Source organism: Sceloporus occidentalis, unplaced genomic scaffold, assembly GCF_023333645.1.
Source record: "Sceloporus occidentalis isolate IW3139 unplaced genomic scaffold, rSceOcc1.0.p SCAF_29, whole genome shotgun sequence".
Classification (NCBI taxonomy): domain Eukaryota; kingdom Metazoa; phylum Chordata; class Lepidosauria; order Squamata; family Phrynosomatidae; genus Sceloporus; species Sceloporus occidentalis.
Genome location: NW_028317009.1, coordinates 11744697 through 11758336, shown reverse-complemented (window position 1 = coordinate 11758336; position 13640 = coordinate 11744697). Strand labels below are relative to the sequence as shown.

The following is a 13640-nucleotide window of genomic DNA, read 5'->3' as shown; positions in this document are numbered from 1 at the left end:
CTCAATGCATTTATATGACCTCACACAAATAAAATAGATAACACAAATTACACACACACACACACACACATATATATACACATACATGTGACATAAGAAGGGTTGCTACCACTTCTAAGAAGAAACCGCATCCTTACCTGTCTCATTGCCTGCCGTTTGCTTCTGGAAGATAAAAACACACACCCATTAGACAACGATGCCAGTGAATGGCAGGAGGCATACGGCTCTTAATGCCAACTCTCCCCAGTCTTGCGCCAGCCTCACAGTACAGGGATGACACCGCTCCAAGGGGAAGCAGAGAGTCTGAGTACCTGCTGTTCCACTGCTTCGGGGCTCTCTTTGCTTGCACGGATCAGTGTGGGGCTCTCCACAGGCTGAGGGACAACTCTACCCAAACCCTGAGCCAGCCAGCCGAGTACTCCTCCAGGACTGCATCAAAAAACAAATCCAGAGAGAACGAGAGAAATAATAAATGTAGACTTTGTCCGCACAGGAAGACCCAACAGCCTCTGATAAACCTTAGCCTAAACCGCGTCTTTACGGACTTTAAGGAACTATCGGAAAAACAACTCTGCGGATTCCCTCCCTCCTCTGCTCTCAGTGCGGAAGGTATGGGTTATGAGGGACCAGACGACACCACAGCGATCATAATGTCCATCTACACCCTAACGATAACATTTAAAATCATGGCCGTTTCATTTCTATTAACGTATGAGAGGAGCTGCCATGGGGGCTGACTATGGACTAACCTACTTACCTGAACATGAGCGTCTTGTGAGTGAACCAATTCTAGCTTTAGAAACCCCAAGAAAACAGCAAGGTTTAAATGGGATACAACTAGATTATGGCCTGGCAGAGGTAGCCCAGCTGCTAAACATTACTGCCGTTTTACATTGCCGTCCATAAATGTGAAATAATAAAAATTATGAAAGCTACTATATACCTTTTCTCGGCCTCCAGCGGGGGCTCCTGTTCTTTTAATTCAACTGTAAAGAAGGAGGAAGCCAGATTCTGCTAAGTTTTTTAGTTTTTTTTGTTACAGAATCCTTGTATTAATACATTATTCAGCATGTCAACAGTATCCCGTTATAAAGCACTAACCAATATCCCGTTATAAAGCACTAACCAATATCCCGTTATAAAGCACTAACCAATATCCCGTTATAAAGCACTAACCAATATCCCGTTATAAAGCACTAACCAATATCCCGTTATAAAGCACTAACCAATATCCCGTTATAAAGCACTAACCAATATCCCGTTATAAAGCACTAACCAATATCCCGTGTAAAGCACTAACCAATATCCCGTTATAAAGCACTAACCAATATCCCGTGTAAAGCACTAACCAATATCCCGTTATAAAGCACTAACCAATATCCCGTTATAAAGCACTAACCAATATCCCGTTATAAAGCACTAACCAATATCCCGTTATAAAGCACTAACCAATATCCCGTTATAAAGCACTAACCAATATCCCGTGTAAAGCACTAACCAATATCCCGTTATAAAGCACTAACCAATATCCCGTGTAAAGCACTAACCAATATCCCGTTATAAAGCACTAACCAATATCCCGTGTAAAGCACTAACCAATATCCCGTGTAAAGCACTAACCAATATCCCGTTATAAAGCACTAACCAATATCCCGTGTAAAGCACTAACCAAAAAGGCATAAAAGTGCCATTTACTTACCGGGGGGGTTGCTGGTTTCTTTCACCATGGCCTCCACATTCTGAAATAGAAGCAGAATTATTCACACACGGATATTTGGAGAATAAACGTACGTTGCACCCCTGCCCCAGGAAGCCCTCTCACCTGGACGCATCTTGCTGGTTCCTGAGGGTCTGCAGCAGTTCTCGTTGGTGTTTCTGGGGGATGCGGGATGACTTTTTCAATCCAACCAAACATTGCAAGTCCTGCAGGAAAAGCAAATCATATCCTGAAGTCAGAGAAGCCACGAGTGCTTAAAAAGGGCCACGACAGAGAATGGGTGCTTCCTCACAAACCTTTTACATTTACAAAACATATAAATGGCACCTGCAGCACTGCGACTCCTTGTCTTCTCCTTGGGATGTCGGCCAGGCTCTTACCGAGAATCAAGGCGTAAGCTAAGGTCTGTGCCGCGGTGCTGAAAGGAGAAAGAAGCACCATACAGAGGACCTATTACCAATGTAATTTACACCTCTACAGGGAACACTGCCAACCATTTACGCCACATGGGGACTCCTGAGCCTGCCGCTTAGACTGAGCGACCAGATGTATGTGAAATGTACCAGAGCAGACCTAGTAAACTCCTCTTTTTACTGCTGACATCTCTTCATCATGTTACGGCATATACGTTGTCTTTACCTGCCACGCGTTTTAGCTGAGTATCTTCTCCACGGATGCAGGAGTCACTCAGGCACCCAGGCGAGGCAAGCAGGAGGACCTGCGTCCTTGGACTTAATCTCCCTTGTGCAGAGTCAGCCGATTACAGCCTGATCTCGTTAAGTGGCACACGAGTTAACTGGATTTCATGCTTACAGCCGTTCATAAACCCACGCTGGACAGCACTATGCAGGACCTGGATACGTGTTACTATGATGCAATGGAGAGTTAAACACTTCCACTCGATCATATCATATGTGCATCATCAAGGGCTAATTCCTGTATGCCGGGCCCTGCATAATGCATTGGTAAAACACGCCTCACTGATTGCACTATACATTACACAGGGCCGGCTCAATGGCTTATCTATACATTATACAGGGAAAACACAGCCCACCCTGCAGGAAAAGCTCCCCTGGGTCAGTTCTCTCCCCAAGGAGGTCCCCCCGGACTGACAGACATCAGCGTGATTCACATCTGCATGACTTTCACCCTAAGAGAGAGTGAAATTCTGCTTTGCACTGACATGTCGTACCTTCCCAAAGTGACTTCCGCTTCATAATAATAAGCAGGAAGAAAACGACTTTTATGGGTAAATGATATCTTTTTTCCTATTAATGCAAACAATTATTAACGCAGCCTGGATGGGCTTCACAAAGGGATTAAAAAGGAAAGCACTCATGCATCCCGTTTGGGATAAAATACAAGCTTTTCTGTAAACACTTACCATCCGGGAAACAGTAAACTTCTAGTGCGTTAAGCAGTGCAAAAACACACGACTTTGTAATGACGATCGCGTATGCGCTGCACATTCTTAAAGGGATTCCGACGCGTTTCATTCCGCTTCTGTAACGCAGGTCACCGCACGGGGTTACGTGCCCACAGCGGCTACGGCCGTTCTCAAGCATTGGAAGCTCGTTTGAGCCGGGCCCTCCTCACCTGTTGTCTCTGTAAGTCAATTTGTTATGTTACATGCTACTTGTTATGTCCTGTCCACCCGTTGTACAGCGCTACGGAATTTGATGGCGCTATATAAAACAATAAATAATAATAATGTGTCCCTCGCAGCTCATTGCCTGGGAGTAACAGTCTCCAAAAATGCAGAGCAAGGCCAGCGACACACACTCCAGACAGACACAAGGAGAGCAAGAGGATCCCCGTCAGCGAGACAACATCCTAACCGGCTCCGGGGCCGGCAACCCATCGATGCACGCAATATGCATATACCAGAACTTCTCTCACCCAATTGTGAAGGCTTATTAACTCAGGAGGGCGTTTAATCTGGCGTGGCCATCACTCAAGGACCAGGGCTCGCTCGGTTCACATGGCCCTGTCCACAAATTGGCTGGATGAAGCAAGCATTATAGCACCCATTACTACCCATTCTCCACAGAATGGGAACGGTCAGCACAGGGCATAAGCTGAGTGATGAACACTTAAGAACGAGCACGCCATATACCAGAGCTGCGAGGCTGGCAGAACAGTCTGCGGTTACACCATCGTTCTTTCCTTCAACATATGCTAAAAAAAAGGCTTATGACTTTGTGTCGGTTTGCGATATGCATCCCTCGGGTGATTAGTAAACCCTAATCGTCCTAAGCCCATTGAACGCTGCCTGAGCCTCACAAAGTATTTATTTGTACATCCTGGATAGATCAGCAACGCCACACATCACACGCGCTCTGGAATATCGCCGTCTCTCCAACCTAAACGCAACCATCTCGCACACACACACAATACGGTAACCTACCCATCTCAGGAGGTTACAGACATCGCACACAGCCAAGGGGCATGGTGGGGCCGCTAGTCACAGGTATACCGGAGAAAGAATGGAGCGGCTTCACCAAAGCAGCCAACTGGTCTAAAACCGGTTACTGCCCCTTCCTCTCCTCACATAGATACCCCCGGCTGCCCCTTTCTCTCCACACATATAACCCAGGGGCCCCTTCCTCTCCTCAAACAGACTGCCAAAAGGGATCCTTCTTCTCCAGAGTCGGGCAGTAGGTGTTTGTCTGTATTCATAAAGACATAGCCTAAAACACAGGGGTTTGTTTCTGTGTTCACACAGAGATAGCCTAAAACACAGAGTGGGGCAGGGGTTTGTCTTTCTTCATAGAGACATAGCCTAAAACACAGAGTGGGGCAGGGGTTTGTCTTTGTTCATAGAGACATAGCCTAAAACACAGAGTGGGGCAGGGGTTTGTCTTTGTTCATAGAGACATAGCCTAAAACACAGAGTGGGGCAGGGGTTTGTCTTTGTTCATAGAGACATAGCCTAAAACACAGAGTGGGGCAGGGGTTTGTCTTTGTTCATAGAGACATAGCCTAAAACACAGAGTGGGGCAGGGGTTTGTCTTTGTTCATAGAGACATAGCCTAAAACACAGAGTGGGGCAGGGGTTTGTCTCTGTGTTCATACAGACATAGCCTAAAACACTAAATGTGGGGCAGAGAAAGTGTGTGTCTGTGTGTTGATGAGGTTGTGTAAATGTGTGCCAATGCACATGTCAGTTACCAAGGGGGGCCGATGGGGTCACTTAGCTTTACCCGACACCCCCCCCCAAGCGTCAGCCCTCCCCATTTGTTTTCTGCTCATTCATAAATACATCTTGTGAAGATCAGACTTATGGACACACGCTGGATACGTATGTCTCAAAGGATAAAAAGAAATCTACAGACAGCCCCTGAAGCCGTCTCTTTTGCAGGTTAACGTGTGCGGCTTCTTAAACCTCTCTCACTTATTTGGCACTCAGTAAATGGCGGCTGTTAAAAGCTGTTTTTTATTTAAAAAAAAACAAACCCTTTAAAGCGATAAACACAAGGACAGGCAGACATGGGGTAACAGTGCAGGGTGTTTGTACGTCATGTGCCGACAAGGTGCATTTAGCATTAAACGGGACAGGGTGTAGAGGGTTGGTCCCTTTGACGGTTACGGTCTGTTAGGACAGACAGGAGGCCACCTGGTAGCCTCCGTCGGCAGTGTGCTGAGCGCTGTGTTCCTGCAGCAGGCCCAGCTCGTGGAACCGCTCGCCGCACCACAAGCACTTGTACTGCTGCTCCCGGTTGTGAACACTTTGGTGTTTGTTTAGATGCTCTCGCTGTTTGAAGCTTTTGTCACACGATGGGCACTTGTAGGGCTTTTCGCCCGTGTGTACCCGCCGGTGCCTTTGCATGTCCGAGGCGTATTTGAAGCGTTTTTCACAGTCTGAACACTTGAGCGGTTTCTCCCTGGCTGGATCGCAGCGGTGCTGTACAAACTCTGAGGAAGAGAAAAAGCGGTGCTCGCATGCAGTGCATCGCAGAGGTTTCTCCGTGCAGTGGGACGCCTGGTGTTTCTGCAGGGCTGAGGACCGCTTATAAGCCTTGTGACAAACGCCGCACTGGAAAGGCCGCTCTGAGCTGCTCTGCCCACACTTGTGCCGCAGCAGCTCCTGCGACTGGCTGAAGCCGCGCTGGCAAGCGTTGCATTTGAAGATGCTCTCGGCCCCATGCTGGTGGAAGAGGAGCTGCGTCGGCTGCCCCAGACCTTTCTCGCACACGGTACATTTGGCTGGATCGTCTGCTTTGTGCGTGCGTCGGTGCCTCATGAGCGCGTATTGCTGCTTGAAGCTCATTTGACACAGGTCACAGTGAAAAGGCCGCTCTTCGCTGTGGGTGCGCTCGTGCTGCCTCAGGTCCGACGGCCGACGAAAGGTTTTCTGGCAGGCGCTGCACTGGAAGGGTCTCTCTCCAGCAGGAGTGCAGGGGTGCTGCATGAGCTGCGCCGACTCCTTGAAACGCAGCAGACAGGTCTGGCACTGGAACAGCTGCTCGCCGGCGTGGGCATACATATGGCGCAGCAAGTGCGACCGGTGCTTAAAGCTCTTCTCGCAAACAGTGCACTTGTAGGGCCGCTCTGAGCTGTGAGTGCGCTTATGGTGCACAAGGTGCGAAGACTGGCTGAAGCTTTTGTCGCAAAGGGTGCATCTATAGGGCTTCTCTCCTGTGTGGACGCGCTCGTGCCGAGACAGCTCGGAGAGGTGCTTGAATGGCTTCTGGCAGAGGGTGCAGCTGAACGGTTTGTCGTGGGAGTCCTGGCTAAGCACGGAAACGCTGGGGACTGGAAGCCGCTCCGCCTCAGAAGCCTTGTATGTTTTCTCACAGATGGAGCATTTGAGGGAGCTGCCGTTATGGACATTGTGATGCTGGGCAAGCGAGGTAAGTAGCGAGAAGCCCATTTTACAGACACCGCACACAAATGGCTTTTGCTCAACCTGTGTGCATTGGTGCTCAAGGAGATCGGTGGCTTGATGAAAGATCTTCAGACACTGCGTGCACTGAAACGAGCGGTCCTGGCTCGCCGGGGCCACACACTGATGGTCCTGTGGATTTGCCAGATGGGATAGGTCCTGCCCGCACAGCCCACACTTGTGTATAGGCTCACTGGATGGTATTGGAGGGTGCGGAACCCCAAGGTCTGCTTGGAGCAGGATGCCATAGACGGCACAACCTAATGTGTTCTCAGTAGAGCCTGTAGTGGTGACGGGGTGCTCGCCAAGTGTGATGGTCCCAGGATGCTGTGCTGGTTGTTGCTGGTTGGGCTGGAGCGAGGCAGAGGGGGCCTGGGCTTGGGGCCAGCCCTCTGACATACTGAGAACACAGGGGGTCTCAGGGGGTCAGAGGCAACACAGAAAATGGGGCTTAAGGAAAGAGTCAAGACAGCAGAACCATCCTATACAGCTACGAGCCGCTCGGGACGGATGGAGCGCAGAGATCCCTGTAAAAGAACACACAGTGTGAACACGCAGCGTGTGCTGCAGCGAGACAGCATCTATGAACCCTGCGGTGTCCCCGACTGCCTGTCCGTCACCAGAGCTCTATCACACGGACACCACAAAATACTAAACAACGGGACCCGAAACCTCCCAGACCAAACACCCAGCACAAAACACAGCAGGTAATCCATACGAGAAGCACAGACCATTTGTTTACAAATCCACTGCACTGTGGCCCCCGCAGCCCACATCAGGAGCCAACATTCCCTCGGACCCACCAGCAGCCCACATCAGGAGCCAACATTCCCTCGGACCCACCAGCAGCCCACATCAGGAGCCAACATTCCCTCGGACCCACCAGCAGCCACGGGTTTGAGTCCCTCCACATGTCACATCGCTCTGCACCTGCCACCCTCCAGTCTTTACCCACAGACACCATGCATAGTGGATAGAAAGACGCCTACATACCCGAGTGCTAAGTGTGAGGGACCCCTGCGTGGGAGCTGGAGAGCGCTGCTCTATTTGGAAATGAAGCAGCTCAGTGTGAAGGCATCTGGTGCAGGGGTAGTTGGGCGTAGCGGCATCAGTAGGTGCTGGATGAGGAGGTACACCCCCATTATTTGTGTGGGATCTCTGCTACTGAGCAGAGGACCCTCTTATTGGGGAGCCTAGTGCTAGTTATGTGTGCGTTTAGGTGCAGTTTTATTTTTTGGAGAGGAAAACCGTCCTAGTTTGGAGACCTCTGTGCAATTTGGGGGTAGCCATTCTGAGAGCCCATAGCAACTGAGGGGTTTTAGGGACCACAGAAAATAGGGGGGTAGTTGGAAGGTTTTCTATTGGACATCAGTGCTAAATTATTTTGCTGTTTAGGGGTGCTAGTTAGAGGCCAGTGTGTCGGATTATCAGTGCCGTTTAGGTGTTGGGGGCCTGTATGATGGATTATCAGCACCGTTTAGGTGTTGGGGGCCCGTGTGCCGGATTATCAGTGGCGTTTATGTGTTGGGGGGCCCGTGTGCCGGATTATCAGAGCCGTTTGGGTGTTGGGGGGCCGTGTGCCGGATTATCAGTGCCGTTTGGGTGTTGGGGGCCCGTGTGCCGGATTATCAGAGCTGTTAAGGTATTGGGGGCCCCATGTGCCGGATTATCAGCGCCGTTTAGGTGTTGGGGGGCCGTGTGCCGGATTATTAGTGCCGTTTAGGTGTTGGTGGGCCGTGTGCCGGATTATCAGTGCCGTTTATGTGTTGGGGGGACGTGTGCCGTATTATCAGTGCCGTTTAGGTGTTGGGGGGCCGTGTGCCGGATTATCAGTGCCGTTTAGGTGTTGGGGGGCCGTGTGCCGGATTATCAGTGCCGTTTAGGTGTTGGGGGGCCCGTGTGCAGGATTATCAGTGCCGTTTAGGTGTTGGGGGGCCGTGTGCCGTATTATCAGTGCCGTTTAGGTGTTGGGGGGCCGTGTGCCGGATTATCAGTGCCGTTTAGGTGTTGGGGGGCCGTGTGCCGGATTATCAGTGGGGTTTAGGTGTTGGGGGGCCCGTGTGCCGGATTATCAGTGCCGTTTAGGTGTTGGGGGGCCCGTGTGCCGGATTATCAGTGCCGTTTAGGTGTTGGGGGGCCGTGTGCCGGATTATCAGTGCCGTTTAGGTGTTGGGGGGCCGTGTGCCGTTTTATCAGTGGGGTTAAGGTGTTGGGGGGCCGTGTGCCGTTTTATCAGTGGGGTTTAGGTGTTGGGGGGCCGTGTGCCGGATTATCAATGCCGTTTAGGTGTTGGGGGGCCCGTGTGCCGGATTATCAGTGCCGTTTAGGTGTTGGGGGGCCCGTGTGCCGGATTATCAGTGCCGTTTAGGTGTTGGGGGGCCGTGTGCCGGATTATCAGTGCCGTTTAGGTGTTGGGGGGCCGTGTGCCGTTTTATCAGTGGGGTTAAGGTGTTGGGGGGCCGTGTGCCGTTTTATCAGTGGGGTTTAGGTGTTGGGGGGCCGTGTGCCGGATTATCAGTGCCGTTTAGGTGTTGGGGGGCCCGTGTGCCGGATTATCAGTGGGGTTTAGGTGTTGGGGGGCCGTGTGCCGGATTATCAGTGCCGTTTAGGTGTTGGGGGGCCGTGTGCCAGATTATCAATGCCGTTTAGGTGTTGGGGGGCCGTGTGCCGGATTATCAGTGCCGTTTAGGTGTTGGGGGGGCATGTGCCGGATTATCAGTGCCGTTTAGGTGTTGGGGGCCCATGTGCCGGATTATCAGTGCCGTTTAGGTTTTGGGGGCCGTGTACCGGATTATCAGTGCCGTTTAGGTGTTGGGGGGCCGTGTGCCGGATTATCAGTGCCGTTTAGGTGTTGGGGGGCCGTGTGCCGTTTTATCAGTGGGGTTTAGGTGTTGGGGGGCCGTGTGCCGGATTATCAGTGCCGTTTAGGTGTTGGGGGGCCCGTGTGCAGGATTATCAGTGCCGTTTAGGTGTTGGGGGGCCGTGTGCCGGATTATCAGTGCCGTTTAGGTGTTGGGGGGCCCGTGTGCCGGATTATCAGTGCCGTTTAGGTGTTGGGGGGCCCGTGTGCCGGATTATCAGTGGGGTTTAGGTGTTGGGGGGCCGTGTGCCGGATTATCAGTGCCATTTAGGTGTTGGGGGGCCGTGTGCCGGATTATCAGTGCCGTTTAGGTGTTGGGGGGCCGTGTGCCGGATTATCAGTGCCGTTTAGGTGTTGGGGGGCCGTGTGCCGGATTATCAGTGCCGTTTAGGTGTTGGGGGGGCCGTGTGCCGTATTATCAGTGGGGTTTAGGTGTTGGGGGGCCGTGTCCCGGATTATCAGTGCCGTTTAGGTGTTGGGGGGCCGTGTGCCGGATTATCAGTGCCGTTTAGGTGTTGGGGGGCCGTGTGCCGGATTATCAGTGCCGTTTAGGTGTTGGGGGGCCGTGTGCCGGATTATCAGTGCCGTTTAGGTGTTGGGGGGCCGTGTGCCGGATTATCAGTGCCGTTTAGGTGTTGGGGGGCCGTGTGCCGGATTATCAGTGCCGTTTAGGTGTTGGTGGCCCCGTGGGGTACGTGCACAGTACCCCGAGCCACACGCTGAAAGGATGCGCTGCACGGACGGCTGGATTCCCAGAGATATTCAAGCCGAACCATGTAGGCCAGACTCGAAGCAATGGAGTTTCCTGCTCCCTCCAGCCGCCTACCACACGCGAGTTCCCGCGCCACTACCCGTTACCTGTCTGGGAGCTGGACCGGTGGGGCCTGCAGAGTTGAAATGGGCAGATCCGGACGGGCGACAAGAGGCGGGGCGAGAACCATAGACAACTGCCCCCTACCGGCCACCAGTGGGAGAAATGACAGCTCCGCGACCGGGCACATGGAAGTGACAATCACTCGCATGTAACGTACGTTCCCCCCATGGGTAACAAGCGTCCACGGGGTGATAGAGGCAAAACCACTGGGGTATTGGGGTACGGCCACTGAGTGTGGTTGACGGGAGTGTGTCTGTGGGCTACGGGCACTGAATGCGGTTGACGGGACAGTGTCTGTGGGCTACCGTCCCTGAGTGTGGTTGACGGGATTGTGTCTTTTACGTACGGTGCATGCAGGATGTTCGGGTAAGGGGGCGGAACTCTTCGAGCTGCTTGGTTTCCAGGAGGAAGAGATTGTGCGGACTCCGCTCTCTCCGCGTGAACAGTGGCTTTAGTAAGTTACAGCAGCTCTGACGATGAGGAGGAAGTGGCCGGATCCGCTTGCAGGTGAGCACCGGGCTGACATTGGGGCATATTTCTACGCAGCAACATTATCAACGGTTCCAGTATACACTGTCAGCCGCTCCTTCATAGGCGTGCAGTGCCACCTGCCCCAGTGTACATTATCAGCCGCTCCTTCATAGGCGTGCAGTGCCACCTGCCCCAGCATACATGTCACCTGTAATGTGTAACTCACGTTAAGTATACATTGTTCAGGGCCGGCCACGTAGGAGAGGCTGTCTGGGTGTCATACTGTTTGAGTTTCTCTGTTGGGAGGACCAGTCTGGAGAGCGTGCTGGGATAGAAGTGATCATGGAGATGGGTATGTGACATCACGTGTGTAACGTGTCTCTGTCCCCCTAGAGTGGCTCCTCTTCTCCAAGTACCAGAAAGCGTATTATGCATGTTTCAAGACCCAGACGATGTAAGGAGATCCGATGATGTCACTCAACATGGCGGCCGAATCCGCAGTTTTAAACATGAACGGGGCAATTGGGCCACACATGTGTATGTTCCGTGTAAGTATCAGATGCACGTTACGGATTCCCGTGATGCCTGATTATGGAGTGTGTGAGAAACTGCCGCCGCGTGGTCTCAGCTAAGCGCCACGTATGGCAGCAGGTTGGGGTTCTAGGCCAGTTACCCGCGTTCTTCTTTCAGGTCAGCCACATGAGGAATTTCAAGACCTGCTTGAAAAAATGGGCTCACTGTTGGTAAAACATGGAGTTGCATTGACTACGATGAAAGAGTTTCACATCAGCCAATCACAGACCGTCGTATTACGACATCACTGGATCAATCCATTTGTGCAATCACTCAGGGTCCGCCTGGGCTCCATGCACCGGTGAGTACCTTTTCTATATGGTGTGTTGGGCCGGTGCTGGACTGTATGCAGTGCTCGGTACCTGTCCCGCATGGCATAGCTTTTACACGGTTTCTTATTGTCTGAGATTTCATGGGGCACTTTATTGTGCCGGCACCTCGACAAGGGGGAGATGGCGCCAGTTTATGTACTGTGTTGGGGCAGATGATAGGGTGCGATATTATGCACAGTATTCAGTGGGGGGGGTCAGATGGGTGCAGTGTTATATGGGGATGGGTTGATGATGCCAGGGCTTGGCGGGGGATTAGTTGGGGGCACAGTATTCAGTGGGGGGTCAGATGGGTGCAGTGTTATATGGGGATGGGTTGATGATGCCAGGGCTTGGCGTGTGGGGGGGGGCAGTATTCAGTGAATTTGTGGGTGGGTGCGATACTCTGCAGGATGCTGGGGATTATTGACAGTAAGATTTCATGGCTGCTGTTCATTAATTCATTGTTTTTTTGCCGGCCTAAAGGTTTCTCTGCATCGCTGACAGGATACAGGTTTATACCAACAAGGAAAGAACCCGGTGAGTGGTGAGAAGCTATCACATTCCTGTGTGTTGTGTCCAAGGGGGCTGCATTAGGGCCACCACACTGTCTAGGAATTTAGCTGTATGTTCTGTTAATTGCCGGCTCTGGGTCATCGTTGTAAAGTGCGTATGAGACAGATTTGGGATAATGTGTAGGAATTATCGCTCCCCATGTGAGTTGCTTTCCTAAAGCAGGAGTTCGTATCTCAACTATACATTATACAGGGCCGGCTCCCTGATTGGACTATACAGAGCTGGCGTATCTACCATGTGGTTATCTCTCTAGCAGCCGCCTGTACTCTAGGCAGAGCCTAAACACTGAACTGAGCCATGTTATCCGTGGTTTCGCTCATTCGGTCGGCAGCCATGCGTGTGACCTCTTTCCTCTCTCTGCCTAGAACGTTTGTGGGCTTAGAAGTCTCCGTGGGAAGTGACCATCTCCTGGAGGTTGTGTCGGAGGTGGACCAGTCCTTGAAGGAGTTTAATCTGGAGACTTTCTACCAGGTGATTGATTCTCGCATCATGTAACATGACCGTTCCTTCGTTTTCAGTACTAGGTTTATGAAATGCAGAGTCCGCACTCTGTTGTTTTAATCCCTGTGGCTACCAACGTTGCAGTTATAATTCACCATGCCGCACAGACGTTGCTTTAACATGTTCCGGGGCTGTGTCTGTAGGACCCTTCCTTCCATGTGAGTCTGGCCTGGTGTGTGGGAGATGCCGCCGGGAAGATAGGAGGACCGTGCCTGGAGGAGCTGCAGGTAGGATTCTTACACTAGCCCTCCAGTCTTAAACGTCAATGGCATGAAGCCTGCTGGGGTCACCCTGTCATTCAGATTATTCTATCAACCCAGGGAAATGCCTGCTTTATTTACAACGTTCTTCTGATAACCGCAGAAAGCGCTGGACGCTCACGAAGACGCTGAGAGACTGACGCGCTTCTACGCTGAAGAGATTCGATGCAAAGCTGGGAACAAAGTCTTCTGTATTCCACTAAAATAAGACAGACGGTGGCGGAGAAGGTCTGAGCGGTGTGAAGGACAGTGAGGGGCTATGCAGCTAAAGCAGCAGCCCCCTACGCACCAAGCTTCTTGCCAAAAACCCACACAATAGACCAAATTGTCGCAACTGATGCAACTTGCAGCAAAGCTAACAGACTGTCAGGTCCGTTCCGTGCCGCTCTATGACCGTACGGACTCTAGCCGGCAATAAGTATATCTCCTAACCTTTCTAATAAAACTCACTGAAACGACGGCCCGTGGTCAGACGTCTTACTATCATCAGTGCTCCTAGTTTAGGAAATCCTCCCCTCCTCATGCTAGACGTTTGTTAAACGTTCCCATGTCTGCTTTGCGTTCTGGTTTTGTGGGTTATAATGTATAGTAAATGTGGGAAGATTTAAGTCATTG

At 51.6% G+C, this 13640-nt stretch overlaps 2 protein-coding genes across 2 annotated transcripts; one reads left to right on the top strand and one right to left on the bottom strand.

Moving 5' to 3' along the window:
* Window positions 1–5312: 5312 nt before the first annotated feature.
* LOC149299381 (uncharacterized) lies at window positions 5313–10484 on the bottom strand. Its single transcript, XM_089486373.1, has 2 exons — window positions 10321–10484; window positions 5313–7002 (listed from the first exon to the last, which is right to left on the bottom strand). Exons 1-2 carry the CDS (start codon window positions 10482–10484, stop codon window positions 5313–5315), a joined length of 1854 nt encoding a protein of 617 aa, XP_089342499.1.
* Window positions 10485–10787: 303 nt separating this feature from the next.
* LOC149299380 (U6 snRNA phosphodiesterase 1-like) lies at window positions 10788–13233 on the top strand. Its single transcript, XM_089486542.1, has 7 exons — window positions 10788–10821; window positions 11176–11355; window positions 11498–11681; window positions 12175–12228; window positions 12630–12735; window positions 12909–12992; window positions 13129–13233. Exons 2-7 carry the CDS (start codon window positions 11241–11243, stop codon window positions 13231–13233), a joined length of 648 nt encoding a protein of 215 aa, XP_089342668.1. The 5' UTR covers window positions 10788–10821; window positions 11176–11240.
* The last annotated feature ends 407 nt before the right edge of the window (window positions 13234–13640 follow it).